Source organism: Balaenoptera borealis, assembly GCF_965194805.1.
Source record: "Balaenoptera borealis genome assembly, chromosome: 4".
Classification (NCBI taxonomy): domain Eukaryota; kingdom Metazoa; phylum Chordata; class Mammalia; order Artiodactyla; family Balaenopteridae; genus Balaenoptera; species Balaenoptera borealis.
The window spans coordinates 136,368,951-136,387,396 of NC_138861.1; the positions used below are offsets into that span (position 1 = coordinate 136,368,951).

The following is an 18,446-nucleotide window of genomic DNA, read 5'->3' on the forward strand; positions in this document are numbered from 1 at the left end:
CCCTTAATTCCTTCAAGTAAGTTCCTAGAGGTAGAATTGCTGAGTGTGCACATTCTTAAGGCCTTAGATATGTTTGTATTGCTCAATTAAGTATAGATGTAGGGACTGGAATTTCCATGCTAGACTCAGTTATATCAAAGTGATTAGTTTCACACATGGGAAAAGAAAACTGCAGCCAGAAATCCTCATTCAGTATCAGATTAAAGCATGTGGTCAGCTAAAACATGCTGCCTGCCTGTATTGATAATAGTGATTTCTGTGTGCTAAGCGTTGTGTTTGCATTGTCACACATATCACACCAGTTCTTTGAGTTTGATAATACTATCTTTTTCCATAAGAAGCCTTCAGCAAAGTTAAGTATCTTGGCCAAGAACTAGTAAGCAGTGAAATGGATTCAGTTTCAGGCTGCTTTGACCCCTGAACCCCAATGTCCTTACATTATCCATTGGCATATGGATGGTATCTATATATTGGGTTCAGGGGGGTGTAATGGGACAAATTGTCTCGGCAGTTACTGTAGAGAGAAGGAGCTTTACTTTAATATCAGTCAAGTCATCTATTTTTGGGTATTTTCTAAGAAGTATTATCTTGTTTTAAAATGTTTTAATATGCTTTTAAGTTATTTTAAGAACATGTAAAAATCTTGTTTCAATTTAGAAACTCATTAAAAAATATGTACACAAAATAAGTTAGTGTAAACCTATGGAGGAAAGTAGTGTGGAAAGACTATAAACTATTAACAATGGATATTTCATGACAGTAGAATTATAGAGTGTGCTTTTAATACATAGTCTGTAATGTTTTGAATTTTTATGAACTTATTTTACAATAAGGAAATTGGACCTTTTAATCAAACTATTATTTCAAGACATTTTTGTTAGGTGTACGTATTTGTTTTGTCATCAACATTCTGTAGGATCCGACTTACTGTTCAATTCTCTGTTTTTCTGTCTTCATTACTTTTTCCCTATTTCTTTTCCAGTGTATGTATAATCTGAAAATATGCGAAAATATTATTTATACACTACACCTCAAATATGTGAGATGTCCTCTTCAATGCACAAAAGTAGAAATCACTTACCTTGGGGTATTGAAAATAAAAATTTTTGTACACAGAAAATGACAAAACTACAGACATTAACAGTGGCTAGCTGGGTAGGAGGACTTTTTATGATAATAGCAGTTTGGAGTAGGAGAATATTTTTACAGTTTTTTAATTAAATATTCTTTGTACTATATGAAATGGTTTTGTTTGTATGTTTTACTATTAGCTTACATTAACTTTGATTTAAAATATTTTAAATACTGAAGAATTACATAAAGTAAATCTCCTTTTTCTCTTCCCAGACACCTCCTAAACTTTAGTGTGTTTCTATACATTTGCGAGTATATGTATATAACTGGGATTTTTTTTTTTTAACGTAGAATTTCATTATACGTATTTTGTAATTGCTTTTTTCAAAATATACTGTGGACATCTCAGACTTGCTCATATGACTCTAATTTATCTCATCTTTTTAATGGTTGTACAGCATTCCGTTTATCTATACACTACCATTAGTGTACATTTCAAAATATTTTGCTGTTGACAAACAAAAATTCAATGAACAGCTTCCCCCCCCCTCCTTTTTTTAAAAAATGAAATTGTGCCTAAAGGAGTGGGTGGGCAGGTATCTCGCACTTTAGCATGGCCAAAGCTAGAACTATAAAATCTTTTAGTATGAATATTATGCACAAAACAAAATGAATCTCCAGTCATTGCCTTGAATTTGTGGGTGAAAAATTCTGAAAAGTTTCTAGAAGGCAAGGAATGATAGGTACAAATTACATAATATCTATTACGAGTTGAAGGTGCTTCATGCCATTGGTAGTCTTTTTAGCATGTGGTCACTAAAATACAAATTAATGACCATAGCTGTGTTCTAATAAAACTTTATTTGCAAAAATAAGTGGCAAGGGGTAATTTGCAAACCTCTGTTCTAGGCAGTCATAATCAAAAGACTTAAAATTACTGTGCATGGCTATTTGTCTTTGAACTGATGAATTTTAAGTAAGATAGTTAGCTTTTAAAATAATGTATCTAATCTAATAATTAATCTAAATACTTAGACAGTATGTCTCATTTAACGTACCTAATCAGCTTTTTAAATATTGTGTCTACCTATATAAATGTCTGTGTGATTTCTGTTAATGGTTTCAAGTTATAAACTAATTTGTGAATTACGCTTACTAGAAGCATTTGGAAACTATTAAAGGAATTTTTATTATTTTTATCTGTTAAAATGTTTTATGTATTGTCCATATTGAAAGATTTGGAAGTTTATATTATTACTAAATCATATATGCCTAGAAGTTTTATACCTTTAAGTAGCAAGCTAAAAAGGAAATGGCAACAATCAGTCCTTTTGAGAACATTCCTCCCCCACCCCTTCTAGGGCAACTTTTTTCCAGATAGTTAATTTTGAGAAATAATAACTAGATGTTTTCTTTACTGTCAAACTCTCAGATCCCTTAATTTGTTTATAGGCATTGAAACACTCTAAAAATGTTTTCTCCAACTTATTTGAACCACTAAGGAATCATTTTGTACAGAACACTATTTGAGAAATGATGCAGTGGTTCTCAGCTGGAGAAAATTTTGTCCCCTAGGGCGTATCTGACAATATCTGAAGATATTTTGGTTGTCACACGGGGAGGGGGAAAGGAGGAATGCTACTGGCTTCCAGCAGGTAGAGGCCAGAGATGCTCCTGAAATCCTCTAGTGCACAAAATAGCCCCACTACCTCAAAAAAAATTAGCCCAAAATGTCAGCAGTACCAAGGTTGAGAAACCCTGCTCTATAGACATCTTGGCAACCATAGTTGAAAGTAGTTGCTCAGAGGTTGACAATTTGATTCAGAGCCAAATTGGCCATGTAAGGAGCGGACCTTTTGATTTAAACCAATTGATTGTCCTCTCATATCATTAATTCAGCTATTGTATTTCTTAGCATCTACTCAATGATAGCCAAAGAGGCTATAAATAGTAATTATGGTCTCATGGGACTGGCAAGGGAAAGCGGAGATTTCTAAAAATTAGGGCTATTTTTAAAGTTTAAATGGTAAGATCAAGAGGTTTTGAATCCTTTGCTTTATAAAGAAGCAAACAAATTTAGTGTTGCCCTCTTAGGTGAGAAGTTTCATAGTCTGTTGGCAGTATGTATTTTCTCCAACCTAACCATGCTTGGCTTTATAAAAATAGGCTTTATAAGAGAGACAGAAAGTTAATCTTAGATTTTAAGGGAAAATACAAGTACAACTTTCTTAAAGTAATATCCTGTCATTTGATTTTTATGCCCCTCCTCTACTAAAAGTGATATAAGACATTCAGAAGTTTTGCTTATTTGTTTAGAGTTTTGTGGCATTCTTTGAGAATCTAGGACTACCACTGTGGTGGCAACATCAGACTGGATATAATAGATTTAAGCTGCATTGTGAACTCTCCTTTTTTTTTTTTTTCTTTTAGGTATAAAATGGAATTTCTAAATAGTAGTTGAAATAATATATAAAAAGTATAATATAACTGGATTATGTGATACATAGTTGGATAAACTGTTGAATATCCTTTTCTATAAGAACTTTTATATCAACCTAATATGTGTGTATTTTCCTTGGTATTACTAAAGGTCAGGTAAAAGTTTTGAAAGAGAATAGGTATTTAACTTATTTTGATTTTTCTGAGTGAATACAGCACTTAATAAATGATAGTTGAATCAATCTTATTTGGAATTAAGTGTTCTAACAGAAGTTAAACTCTTGAGAATCAACCTAAGAATAAGATTTTCTGTGCATTGAAATGTTGGTAGTCTCGTATTGAAAAAAGTATTCAGAAGTGTATCCAAATAATGGAGTTGAGACTAAGATGGACTATAAAGCAGGCTAAGAGATGGCAAGTCCATGTTTTCTCTGATGAGTTTTAGGGTGGAATACCAACAATCCGCGTGGATTGCTGTATCAGGTATGCAGATATCTACCCTGGCAAAGACTGTGTTGAATCAAGGAGTTATTTGCAAGAGAAATGAAGATGTCACCTGAACCGCTGATTCTTACTATATCCTGTTTTGGCCAGATCACAATTAAAAGTAACTTCCATTTCGTTCATCTGTTCATCACATTTAACATTTTAGTCCTAAATATATATCTGCTTAGATGTCTCAAAGGTACCTCAATCTCAACATGTCCAAAATAGAACCTGTGATGGTCCATCCCCAAACGTGTCCCTCTTACAGTGTTTTCTGTCTCATTGCATGGCACCACTATCTACCCTCTTATGCAAACTGGAAACCTAGACATTATTCTTGACACTTACCTCTTCCTATTATCTATTTCAGCACTGTTCAATAAAAATAAATATAATGTATGTGAGCCACATACATATTTTAAAATGTTCTAGTAGTTACATTAAAAAGGTAAGAAACAGGCAAAGTTAATTTTAATATACTTAATTAAATCAGTATATTCAAAATCTTATTTCAACGTGTAATCAGTGTTTTAAAATTAATGAGATATTGTAACATTTCTTTTTAAATTTTAAATCTTCAAAATCCAGAGTGTATTTCACACTTAAAATAAATATATCCAATTCAGACTAGCTGCACTGGAGCTCCAGTGGCACAGTTGGTTAGCGTGAGGTACTTACACAGCCTAGCTGCGTTTCATGTGGCTGATAGCCACGTGTGTCTGGTGGCTGCTGGATTGCACTGCGAAGGCCTAGTTCACCACCAAGTCCTTTGAGTTTTAGCTCCTAAAATCTCCTATTTCCTTTTCCTTCTGTCTCAGCTGCTACTATACTGATAGAGATTATTGATAACTTCTAGCCCTCCACCCATTCCTGTAGTCAAAATGATCTCCACCAAACACACCCCTAATTGAATCCATCATCATTTACTCTTCCTTCAAATCTCATCACTTTCTCCGATAAGCCATTCCTGATGCTCTTTTAGGTCAATTCGTGCTGTTGTCTACTCTCATTGCACCATGTGTACCCGTTTTTGTACCACCTAGTTTACTTTCATTTGTGACTCTATAGCAATATAAGTTCCAAGGGAGCCAAAACGATGTCTGACTTTTTTCCCCTTATTATTATAGCTTTAGTACCCAACAGAGTGCCAGACATGTAGTAGTTACTCAGCATTCATCTGTTAAATTGACTGAATGAACCTAACTGCTTGCCTTCCCTGAAAAATCCTGTGTCCCCAATATAACAATATCTTGTTCAGCCCTTGAAAAGCACTGTTCTGGGATCTTTTTTTTTTTTTTTTTTTCACTTTGTATTATATGTAAGCATGGAGTGTTCATTCTATTATTCAAAAGGCTTTAATGAACTCTCATAACCTACTGAAATATATTTCAAATTTATAATATATCATTTGAGACACTGTATAATCTGGCCCTCTGATATGTCTACCAAAATGTCCTATGAAACTAGCGAAGTTGTATTCTTCCTAGTCTCCAAGTGAGCATTAACCTTAGGAGCCATCTTCCCTTTCTTTCAGTAAGTACCTTGGTTATGTACCAGATATATAGACCAGTGCTATCCAGAACTTTCTATTCTACAGTGTATGTTCTATGTATTTTCTGTTCTCTGCATATCCAGTAGCCATATGTAGCTGTTAAGCACTTGAAAGTTGGCTCTTGAGCCCTTGATGTGACTAATGCTGAGGAACTGAATTTTTAATTTTAGTCAATTTAAATTTTACTAGCTACATGTGGCTAGTGGCTACGATATTGGATAGTGCAGAACAAGGCAATGGGACATACATTATCTACCTACATGGCATTCACATCCTAGTGTGGAGATAGTCCGTAAAAAAATAAATTGTATCAGATGGTGATACATTATGGGGAAGAATAAAATTGGGGAAACAGGAGATATATGTACTGGGGAGGAGCAAGAATGCTATTTATATAAGATAGAGAAGGTGTCTCGGATAAGCTGACATTTGAGCCAGAGACATGAAAGAAGTGAGAGCTCATGGCATGTGCTCCAGAAAGAGAGAACAGCATGTACAAAGCCCCTGAGGCAGAAATGTGCTTGCCCTGTTCCAGAAATAGCAAGGAGACCTGTGTGCCTAGATTGAAGTTACAGAGCAGAGCAGCTAAGAACCAAACCATGAAAGGCTTTATTGGCTGTTGGGGAGATAGGACACCCTTGAAGGGTTTTTAACAGAGGAGTTTGTCTTTAAGAGGATCACTCAGGCTGTCATATTGAGAATAGACATATACTGGGAATGTCCTTTTCCACAAAACAGATACATATTAAAATGCTTTCTTTTCTTTCAAGTCTTAATTCAGAAATCACATCTTCCACCTGCTTTTCCTAAGCCTTATTATCTAGAAGTGATTATTCTCTTTTTTTGCTAGTAGCATTCATAATTTTATTTTATACGTTGAATATTTTTCAATAGACTAAATTCTCCAAGCACAGTGATTGTAGCTAGTATACACACAATGCCTGTAAATATTTTTTGATTGAATGAATAATTACCTGTAATTACAACTGAAACCATGGAAACATTTTCTCGAATCACAACATGAAATTTTTTTTGAAAGTTTTTTTAATAAAAATGTTACTCTACACTTGTTTTTATAAGCAGAACTACATTTGCAGTAATAAAAGCAACAGTCATATTGTTCAAAGCATTTACCTATATTCACTCACTTAATCTTCACACAACTCTGTGAGTAGGTATTATTATCAACACTATCTTCTAGATGGGAAGCTGAGGCAAATAATGGTTAGGTAATTTCTACAAGGTTACTCAGCTGTTAATCGGCAGAGCCAGGATTTAGATCCAAGGAGCCTGGCCTTACTAAATACAGTTAGTTTTTTTAGTAAGTCATAGACCAGTAGAATTTGGAAAACAATTTTGGAACCAATACAGTGTTGCCAAGTATTAGCACATTTAAAAAAATTCTAACGTTTATTCTGACCACTATTCTATTACTTAGGAAAGTTTAAAAATATGTAAAATTATGATTTCAGTAACCTGTTTTTTGAGTAATACATAATTATATTCATTCCTTTAATTCATTTTTGTATAAAGAGAAGCAGAGTAATAGCACATTAGTATAAAAATACCTTGAGAACAAACTTTTTGTTTTTTTCCTGTTTAGAGCCTGTATATCTTTGGGATCAAGAACGCGAGCCATTGGAAATGCAGCTAAGAGCCAGGTAAATTGTTCCTGTAGATGTTTTGACTTATAGGCAGAGTTAACTTCATATGGGTAACTAAGCTCCCATTTTATGTACTTAAGAGTGAAAAAAAGAATAAAGAATATGACTGGTCCTAATATCTTTGTATCTTATTAGATATGTTTTGCTTTGGGTTGTAAAATATTTCTTGAATTTTATTTTTCAAAAATCTTAGTTGTGAAGTCAGAGTATGCTACCAAATGGCATCAGTTTTTCCTTGTATGGTCACTTTCTATGAGGGATATCCTCCTATCTAGAATATATACTTCTACAACAAGTGAATGATGTGTTTGTAAAAGAAGGTGGGAAAAAAATGGAGAAATTAATATCCAGAGTAATCCTCTGTGGCTACTATTTTACTACTACTTTACATGGAATCTGTTTAAGTATTTATATTTCTAGGCTTCTGAAATCCGTTTGCATAAAACAGTCACTTTTTTTTTTTTTAATTTTTTTTTTACTTATGGCTGTGTTGGGTCCTCGTTTCTGTGCCAGGGCTTTCTCTAGCTGCGGCAAGCGGGGGCCACTCTTCATCGCGGTGCGCGGGCCTCTCACTATCGCGGCGTCTCTTGTTGCGGAGCACAGGCTCCAGACGCGCAGGCTCAGTAAATGTGGCTCACGGGCCTAGTTGCTCCGTGGCATGTGGGATCTTCCCAGACCAGGGCTCGAACCCGTGTCCCCTGCATTGGCAGGCAGATTCTCAACCACTGCGCCACCAGGGAAGCCCATAAAACATTCACTTTTAACATTCCATGCTATAGGTTCATTTTCCTTGGACTTTATTACCATGAACCAAAACCCTTAACAATTATTTCTTACATTTTAATATATACCTGGGTCTTCTTTATTACAGAATAAGTCTGTTTAATGGGGCGTTTTTCCTCATGACTTTTTGTACTCAATTATTCAATTGACTCATTTATCCACGAACTTTTGCTTAAGATTTTTTTTATCAAGATTGTCTTACAGTTGGCCTGTGTATGAATGTGTTTTTTCTTTCTTTTCCATTTTCATATTACACATAAACAAATGTTGTTTGTGCTAAAAGGACCCCTTCACTAAAGTTTACATCTCGTATTCTGGCTGATCTTCCTTCTCTTCTTCTTTTTTTTTTTTTCTTTTTAATCTTCCTTATTTTTTGGGGCTGCGTTGGGTCTTAGTTGCGGCACACAGGATCTTCGATGAGGCATGCGGGATCTTTTCGTTGCGGTGCTCGGGCTTCTCTCTAGTGGCCGCTTACGGGCTTCTCTCTAGTTGTGGCATGCCGGCTTTCTTTCTCTAGTTGTGGCGCCTGGGCTCTCTGGCTCCAGAGCGTCTGGGCTCTGTAGTTTGCGGCACATGGGCTCTCTCGTTGAGGCGCGCAAGTCAACAGTTTTGTGGCGTGTAGGCTTAGTTGCCCCGCGGCATGTGGGATCTTAGTTTCCTGACCAGGGATCGAACTCGTGTCCCCTGCATTGGAAGGCGGATTCTTTAACCACTGGACCACCAGGGAAGTCCCCTGGCTGATGTTCTAAGTGTATCATAGACCTCAGACTCTCTGAAGAAAGCAAACTATAAGTTACTTCTCCAAAAAAGCTAAAGAGATCAACATGGTAATTCAGCATCCCAGTAGTTTTCATCTCATAATTGAAGATCAAGATCTACTTGGCTTTAAAGATCACTAAGAGGGCAACAACTGGATCTCAATAATATTCTATAGTTTGAACTACATGTTCTAGTTAAAGAAAAAAATTACTTTGCCAAAATACAAGCTATTTACAAATTAAGACACTTTAACTTAGCATCATGTTACATGGAAGGAGTTTTAATTTACTAGCCTAGGAGCAGTTTTCAGCAGTGGAAGCAACATAGTAACACAAAGAATAAGATATTGAGAGTAAAAGAAAAACATGGCAATAAAAAACATAGTTTAAATAAAAACACGAATGAAAGTGGAAAGAAAGAAATCAAAGATACTAATTTATTAGCCCAAAAGTGTTGAAGAAAACCAGAAATGAGTTGTAGATAGATTTTCATTGTATTATTTGAAAAGTTTTACAGTTTTGTTCTTTTTAAAAAGTTTTAAAGTTTTTTTTCTTTTTTGAATCTAACATTCCTAAGGTAGGAGCAGAGTTGGAGGGGCAATAGTGTAATTTTTCTATCAATTAGAAACCAGAAGAATGAATGATTGTGTGTGATTCTGAACTTGGATATATAGGATAAGGAGACTTGGTGATTCTCAAGTATTAGCATAGTGTTTATTTTGCATTAATTAAGTAATTGATAAATAAAAGTATTTACTGCCAACAGATAGTCACGAATGTAAGAAATACAATTCATGGTTTCAAAAAGCTTCATGGGCGATCATTTGATGATCCTGTTGTGCAGACGGAAAGGATCAGGCTTCCCTATGAGCTGCAGAAGATGCCTAATGGAAGTGCAGGAGTTAAGGTAAGCTTATATTCCCAGAATGCAAACATATGTTCAAATTAAAGAAACCAAATATGATAATATTGCCTGTTTTTAAATATTTAAAAAATTTTTAATTTAACTCCTTTCCTCTGGATGCAGTACCTATATACCAAAAATACAGGCAGTTTTCGTAATATGCTTTAGTGAATGCAAAAAAAAAATCTGATTTAGAATAATAATCTTTTTAATCCAAATACTTTTATTGTCAAGAAAAAAGGATTATTATTTGGAGAACTTTTAGAGGTGAACCACTTTTAAGGAATAAAGGCAGAAGCATATGTGATTTAGAAAAATAGGCCCCAAAAGTATGTTAATTTCTATAATGAGTTTTCTCTAATTTAGAAGAATCTTATAACATATTATAGAAGTATTAAAGCAAACTCTTCTTCCAAGTAAGAGATGGATTCTGGATTTTTACTTCTACATCCTGAGACAGAAAGTTATAGATTGGTTAACAAAAACTAACAGAATACCCCAAACCACAGAGTTATTATATGGCTCAGCAATTCTACTCTTAGGTATATACACAAGAGAATTGAACCATATGTGCACACAAAAAATTTGTACGCTAATGTTCATAATAGCATTATTTATAATAGCCAGAAAGTGGAAACAACCCAAGCGTCCATCAGCTGATGAGTGGATAAACAAAATGTGGTATAGCTATTCAATGGAATATATTATTTGGCCATAAAAAGGAGTGAAGTACTGATACGTGCTACAACATGGATGAACCTTGAAAACATGCTAACTGGAAAAAAGGCAGATATAAAAGGCCACGTATTGTATGATTCCATTTTTTTGGCTATCCAGAATCAGGCGAATCAATAGACGTGGAAAACAGATGTGTGGTTGCTAGGAGTTAAGGGTAAGGGGGAATGGGTGAATCTACTACTACTACTGCTAATGGGTCACTCTTTTTAGGGTGATGAAAATGTACTACAGTTAGTGGTAATCAGTGTACAGCTTTGAATAGACTAAAAACCACTGAATTATATACTTCAGAAAGATAAACTTTATGTGATATGAATTATATCTCAAAGTTAAAAATTTTAATAGCTGATTTTAAACTTGATATATATTTCCATGTTTAGAAGAGGGTTCTGACTACAGGATGGATGATGAGTTGTTGTAAGGAGACATGAGACTTACAGTAGTTCAAAGAAGACACCATGAGAGATTAAAGACAAGTTGAAAAATTGTGCAATTTGTGGATCAGGAGGTGAAATTTGTGGATCAGGAGTTGCTGACTAGGAAGCTGGATGGGTCATGATAGCAATAAATGAGATAAAGAATAATATTCACATGTCCTTTAGATATGATAACTTCTGGTTAATGACTCTGTGGAGCAGTTTTATTCTAAACTACTTAAATTCTTTTGCTTTTATTCTTTCAAAAGAAAATTAAAAATTATGCTTTGTGAGTAGTTTGATAAAAACACAATAAATTATTTTTACAGAAAGCCAAAACCTAATTTTTAAGTGATACAATTTTTATACAGTCATAGTGAGTGCATGTAAGCTAGTTGAAGAGGCTTTGAAAACGTTAATCAGTCCTGTGTCAAACTAAGTTTCTTCATCTTTTGAAGACTGAAGATCTTTAGCATTCAACTTCTCAAGCATTTTATCCACTTATTTTTTCTGACATTTGTTTGAATAAACTTTGATGTTTATTTCATCTAACTTTTACATTATTTTTAAAAATACTGTATTGTTGTGCCTCCTATAATCAGACTAAGACACCTGGGTACTTGATTCATTTTCCCTTGTTTCAGTGTGGTTGATTTCTTCCCATGTTTAAAGACAGTAATTTCATGTAATGCTTGGTTTTGAACTTACTTGTAAATTGATTTGTAAACAAATGGCTATCAATTTTAAGTCTGTTTCAAAGTAAATTTTATATAATTATTTATACATACTTATACACTTACATACAAACATGCATTGTGCTGCTTGAGAAGTTCTTTAAAGCTCTTCCAAAGTTTAGTGTATTCACTCCATTGCGGTACAAAGGTAAAAGACATAGCCTTTTCTTCTGTAAATTAGATGTAGTTATTGTATGGGTTTTAAGGTGACTTTGTATTGCTTATAAATATTGTGGTTGTCATTATGAAAGGGTTTGATTACTTGAATAAAGCACAGTATTCCTTGGTCAAGAAGCACTGTAAAGTTTCATTTTATGTGCTTAAATTCAACCTAGTCTTAAACCTGTGTATGAGATGAAGTGGTTATTTTAAAAAATAATTTTAAAATTCCATGTATACATCTATATACAGTAATATATATTAAATTTCTTTTTTTTTAAATAAGGAATTTTTTCTTTTGGCTGTGTTCTCATTTCCTTTTCACAAAACTGTATTACTAAAGTTTTCATTTTAAACCCAAGAAGAGTTCTAACTTCCAAAAGAAAGATTATTTGATCTTTTTCCCCTTATTTGTTTATAAGGGTAGTGAATGATAAAACTTGCTTTTGTGGGAGATGGGGACCTGGAGCATGTAAAGACACTCTTGAAGATAATTTGTTTGGTTGTAATACTATGTGTAAGGCACTGGAACTTCAGAGATGAGACATAATGATACTAGAGCAATCCTTTTGGTATATAACTTCATTGAGCACGGACTTTGCTTTTTTCACGGTTGTGTATCGATCATGTATAAGGTGGGTGCTCATAAAATACTAGATGAATAAATGACTCTTGATAAGTATCTCCACTTTTGGCTTTAGGTGCGATACCTAGAAGAAGAGAGACCTTTTGCAATCGAGCAAGTTACTGGAATGCTGTTGGCTAAGCTTAAAGAGACTTCAGAAAATGCTTTGAAGAAACCAGTGGCTGACTGTGTGATTTCAGTAAGTTTTACCTCAGTAATGAACACTCATGAATCATATTTTCCAGTGTATTAATGTTGTATTGAAATATTTTTCTTCCCTTTATTCCTTCTGCCCTTATCCAGTAAATAACCTAAATCCATTTTTACTTTTATGTTAAAAAATTATTTTATTTGATAAAGTTCAGGATTGAGTTTCCCATAAAGTTAACTGTGATAATCAGTGAATCTTAAAAACTAATGTATGTGATTAGTTGGTGGCTGCTGTACCTGCCACTTATCCCTAAGAATCTTTCCAGGTAGCACTTAACGTCCCACCTCTAGGGACCGACCTTATTAACATTTATGTCAAAGGTTGAAAATGCCCAGTTGGGAATTTGAGATTCTGTATATTCTGTATCAGAAATAAAAGATCCTTTTTTAAAAATGATAAATTAGATGTATTTAACGTGTATACTTGCAGAAGTTTTGACATACTCATACACCCGTGAAACCATCATCATCACAGTCAGTATAATAAACACATTTATCGCCCCTCAAAATCCACTTGAGCCTTTAAGATAAAAATTGTTTGTATATAAGATGAACAACATGACGCTTTGATATACATAGTGAAATGATCACTACAGTCAAGCAAATTAACATATCCATCTCCTGTGGTTACTTTTTTTGTGTTTGTGTGGTGAGAATACCTGAGATCTACTTTCTTAGCACATTTCCAGTATATAATACAGTATTGTTAAGTGTAGTCACCATGCTGTACATTAGATTTCTAGAACTTATTCATTCTACATAACTGAAATTTTGTACCCTTTGGCCACTGTCTCCCCATTTCCCTTACTCCCTGCCCCTGTTAACCACCATTCTACTCTATCCTATGAATTAGACTTTTTTAGATTCCACATATAGGTGAGATCATGCAGTACTTTTCAGAAAGAAAAGATCTGTCTTTTAAAGATTCTTAACAAAACATTTAATCTTTTACCCCCTGTCTTATCTCTTGAGATCCCATTATATATTGATAACTAGTTTTTAAGTTATATGTTGTCCCCTAAATGTGAATATATTTTTAGTACTGTTAAACTTGACTACGTAAGTTCAGGAGTCTCATGTCATCAGAAGAATAGAATCGTATTATGAACTCTTCAGTGAATTTAGTAATTAAAATTTGTCAGGTGTATTTATTTATTTTTATTTATTTATTTTTAAAATATTTATTTATTTGGTTGTGCTGGGTCTTAGTTGCGGCAGGCGGGCTCCTTAGTTCCGGCATGCATGTGGGATCTAGCAGCCTTGACCAGGGATCGAACCTGGGCCCCCTGCATTGGGAACATGGAGTCTTAACCACTGCGCCACCAGGGAAGTCCCTGTCAGGTGTATATAGAATTTTTAAATGAGAGAAAAATATTAGGTGAGTATTTTGTTTTCCAGTCATTTTGTAATAGTAAATGATGGAGTTTACCATTGTCCAGGCCCTATTAAAGGCATTTAACGTGTATTAACCCATTTAATCCTCAGAACCACTCTGTAGGTAGGATATTATTAACCTCAATTTCACAGGTGAAAAAACTGAGACACAGAGAAGTTAAATAACTTGTGGTCATAACTCTTCCATTATACTGCCACTTGAAAGTATATGTCAGAATGGTGCACATTTTAAAAATGTATCTTAAATTCAAATCCATCCCTATTTATTTAGCCATACTTGATTTTACTTTCATGTCAGAAATTAGTATCAGAACATGGCATTGTGAACTTCTTGGGCATTATTAACTTTGTAATCAGTGCAGTAGACCCATGTGAGCTGTACAAAGGGAGGTATTTTCTGCTCTATGCACTGTCATATCCCTAATGGCTAGAAAAGTACTGGTACCTAAGTGCTTAGTGAAAATTAAGTGAACCATACCTTATAATTTAGGTTTTTGTCTGAAGGATAATACCAAAATCAGGATATACAAACTTAACAAAATTCAAGTTCTTTTTGTGTTATTATCTATTAAATGAAATTTCTAAATTCAAAAAGCACTAAGATTGGAGGAGACTACTTACTTAAAATTGGAAGAGCCCCAAGTTTTGTACATGGATATACTTAATTAGCTTTTTAGAAATTTGTCTGTAGACCAAATGGAAGTGCTTCTTAGTTTGACAGTAATAAGTATATGTAATCTTAATTATTAGTTTTAAATTAAGAGTTTATTTTTTAATAGAAATATATTTAATGTTTTTTCATGATTTATAAAGAAACACATGCTCATCATAAGTCCCCTGCAATATAGTTCCCCCTCCCTTTGAAATACAACCATTGTAAACATTTGGGAATATATTCTTCTAGTAGTACATACATCCACAAAAATGAAATCATGCTGTATATGCCCCCTTTTTTTAATGTAATAAAGATACTATTCCATGACAATTCAGATCGATCTGATTCTAACATCTATGTAGGATTCCATTATGTGGATATAACATATTTAACCAATCTCATTTTAATAGACTCTTGGGTTTTTAATGTTTCATTATTAAAGATTAACAAATAAGTATTTTTATAGACCAGACCAACATGAGAAGAATTTAACATATTTTTGAAATCCTACAGTATTAATTCTATTTTACTAATTGCTTTAAATTTGTGTTCATACTTTAGGTCAAAACTTTATGATGTGGAAATTGCCAACCTTAAAAAAAAAAACTAGTATTTTTTTCCTCATTTATTTAATTAGAACACCACTCTTTGCCTTAAGCTGTACATAAGTTCATTTTTCAATTGATGAAATGTTTAAGTAAAATCTATTACATTGAACTAATAACACTTAATTATTGTTTTGCAATACCAGATTCCGAGCTTTTTCACTGATGCTGAGAGAAGATCTGTGATGGCTGCAGCCCAGGTTGCAGGCTTAAATTGTTTAAGGCTAATGAATGAAACTACTGCAGGTAAGCAGTTTGCAATTTGAAAATCACTGTCAGAAAAATATTATTATAGTTTTTTTTTTCTAATTAATACAAAGCATTTATTTTTTAACTCTATTATGTACTGATATAAGCTTGTCATTTTGGAGCACAACATTATGGCAGAGTTTAAACATGTCTTTCATTGGCTATAAGAGTCATTAATATTATAGGGTTATAGATGGGTAGAGAAAAAAACATTAACCAATTTATGAAAAGTGAATTTACTTTGAAACTAATAATTTGTATTACTCTACTGTGTGTTAAAATGTAGTATCAACATGACTTACCTATTGTTTTCCAAGTGATTGCTAGGCTGGAATTAACCTAATTCTTTGTTCTTACATAGTTGCGCTGGCATATGGAATTTATAAACAGGATCTTCCTCCGTTAGGTGAGAAACCAAGAAATGTAATATTTATTGATATGGGACATTCTGCCTACCAGATCTCAGTTTGTGCTTTTAACAAAGGAAAACTTAAAGTAAGTAAATAAATGATTTGCTATATTTAATTTTAATGTCTAAGAGCATATGAGACTATATAGAGAACCCTAATGCTTGGGTTTAAATCCTGGCTCTGCCACTTAAAAACTGTGACCCTGAGCAAGTTACCTAACCTCCCCAAATCTCAGGTTCCTCACCTGAGAATATTATCAGTAGGTACCTCATAGAACTTTTGAGGATAAAATGAGTTAATGATTATAAGATGCTTGGAATGCCATATAGCAGATATTATGTGTTAGCTATTTTTATTATTGTTGAGGTGTTCAGTCACCTATCAGGGAGCATAAATTACATATTTATAAATGTACATAGGAAACATTTCTAAAATGATTCCCATTGTCTTTAGAAACCTTTCTATCCTGGAGTCCTAATCAAAATTTTCTACAGTGTGGTATTATTTACCTATATATGCTTATCTTCTTACAGCCTTTGTTTGGTTTTGTATTCATTTCTACATTGATTGTCTTACCCAGACTTAACACATACTCTCTCTCTCCCCCCATTACACACACGTATAGATTAGCTCAGAAGAGTAAATGCTTTGGGTTATCCAGTACCTTTTAGAGCCTCTCATCTTGCCGTTTATAGTACTATATTAACATCCTTGTAATCAGAAAATTAAAGGGAAATGACTCATAGTGAATACAGAATAGTTTTTTGCAAATTGATTTAATCCTTGGTATTTAGTGTTGAATTTTAACTTTATTAAAAAAGAACATTTTCCTTTCTTCCTTTTTAGTGAATACCTTAGAGTATAGAGCTATAATTTTTTAGGTCACAGGCCCTTTTGGAAGTTTGATAAAAGCTATGGCCCTTCACTCAGAATGATGCACATTTGCACTAGTCACATACCTACACAATTTTACATCTAATTTTGGGTAATACTGGACCTCATGAGAAGTCTGTCCATGGATTCTTCATGCTAATCTGGGATGACATCCCAATCAGGCTGTGCTCACATCCTACTGTGATGTTTACCACTATTCCACCACCCATCCTTGTGAAAAAAAGCTGATGAACCACACCAACAGTGGGATTCTACTTTTTTAGTCGTGACTATTATAAGTAGTTATTTTTCCCTCTACCTCGGGGAGAGAGACTAGATGTCTTGGGTCCTATGTTTTCAAGAACTATATCGTTGAAGTGCTGTGACTTGTCTATTCCTTTTCCACTCGACTGCTAACTGGGGCCTATTGCTCAACAAGCTTATTATATTAAATTTTTGTCTCTCCTCTTCATTTTTTTTGTTTTCTTTTTTGTTCCCTCGCGTGCTTTTTTGTTCCTTCTGTATATTTATGCGGGATGGGGGCACTAATTCCTGATTTGTAAGTTGACCAATTACAATATTTTAGATTTAATCTTTGGATTGGCTCTTCTTGGCTGTTTTGTTTTTGGTTACATACTTAGGACCCTTTCCTTGCTCTCTTAAACTTGGTTTTTGGCCCACCTCTTCAGTGTTATAGAACCATAGGTTGTAAGATAATGAAGTTTTAGTCATTGTAACTCAGTTATTTCAGAATTAGAATTATTCTTTCATGTAGGTATATAGATCTATAACTTAAAGCAGATAATTCAGAGTGGATAGATATGTTGGCTAAATATAAGTGATAATTAATATAAGTGGTTCCAAATTTGGCACCCCTGTGATTTTTGTCAAGTTCTTTGGTTTTGATTTTAATTTTAAAAGGTATTTTGGAGGGGGTGCTGAAAACATCTAATATTTCTGAAAATTCCGTTCTGGTTTTTCAATTAAACAGGTCTTGGCTACTACCTTTGATCCATATTTGGGTGGCAGGAACTTTGATGAGGTTTTAGTAGACTACTTTTGTGATGAGTTCAAGACAAAATATAAGATAAATGTAAAAGAAAACTCTCGGGCCTTGTTGCGCTTACATCAGGAATGTGAAAAACTAAAGAAGCTAATGAGTGCAAATGCATCAGACCTTCCACTGAACATTGAGTGTTTCATGAATGACCTTGATGTTTCTAGTAAAATGAACAGGTACCATGCATGCTTTCAGTTTGAAAAGTGTTTCCTTATTTTATGTTTAGTTCATGTCTGATTTTTCTTCGTTCTGTTATTTTAGAAGATATGCTCAATTTTTATATCCCCAAATAATTAATTTTATTTCATTTTCCCACAGGGCTCAGTTTGAACAATTATGTGCTTCCCTCTTAGCCAGAGTTGACCCACCGTTAAAAGCAGTAATGGAACAAGCTAGTAAGTGGAAGTTACTGAACTAACCATCAAAACTGTACCATGGTGTTACTTGAATGGGGTAGACAATGGTAAAAGCAATAAAAAATTCATGTGCTTTTTGAAGACTTGTATTTCTTGTTTTAGAGAAGGAGATTATAACTCATTGTTTATTCATAAGAGCAGGGCTACTAGAAATAGAGTTTATGAGAACTTCTGACTCATATTGTTTACATCATAAAACTAATGCTAGTTATATTTGAAGGTGTCTATATGTAAGATTTTA

General features: G+C 33.8%; 1 protein-coding gene and 1 long non-coding RNA gene across 4 annotated transcripts in view; one reads left to right on the top strand and one right to left on the bottom strand.

Annotated features, from left to right (window-relative positions):
- Positions 1-18,446, top strand: part of HSPA4L (heat shock protein family A (Hsp70) member 4 like) — a 50,862-nt gene that overhangs the window by 4,832 nt on the left and 27,584 nt on the right. For both annotated transcript variants that reach the window (XM_082389771.1, XM_082389772.1), the window contains exons 3-9: positions 7,155-7,212; positions 9,523-9,663; positions 12,409-12,531; positions 15,344-15,443; positions 15,808-15,941; positions 17,721-17,965; positions 18,108-18,184. In XM_082389771.1, coding sequence (XP_082245897.1) covers positions 7,155-7,212; positions 9,523-9,663; positions 12,409-12,531; positions 15,344-15,443; positions 15,808-15,941; positions 17,721-17,965; positions 18,108-18,184 — 878 coding nt within the window. The remainder of the gene's footprint in view (positions 1-7,154; positions 7,213-9,522; positions 9,664-12,408; positions 12,532-15,343; positions 15,444-15,807; positions 15,942-17,720; positions 17,966-18,107; positions 18,185-18,446) is intronic.
- Positions 1-18,446, bottom strand: part of LOC309627649 — an 80,169-nt gene that overhangs the window by 2,880 nt on the left and 58,843 nt on the right. The window contains exon 3 of one of the 2 annotated variants that reach the window (XR_014243890.1): positions 929-994. This is a non-coding gene — a long non-coding RNA (uncharacterized lncRNA). Of the gene's footprint in view, positions 1-928; positions 995-9,672; positions 12,418-18,446 lie in introns of those variants that run through there. The other variant, XR_014243891.1, reaches the window with a different exon arrangement.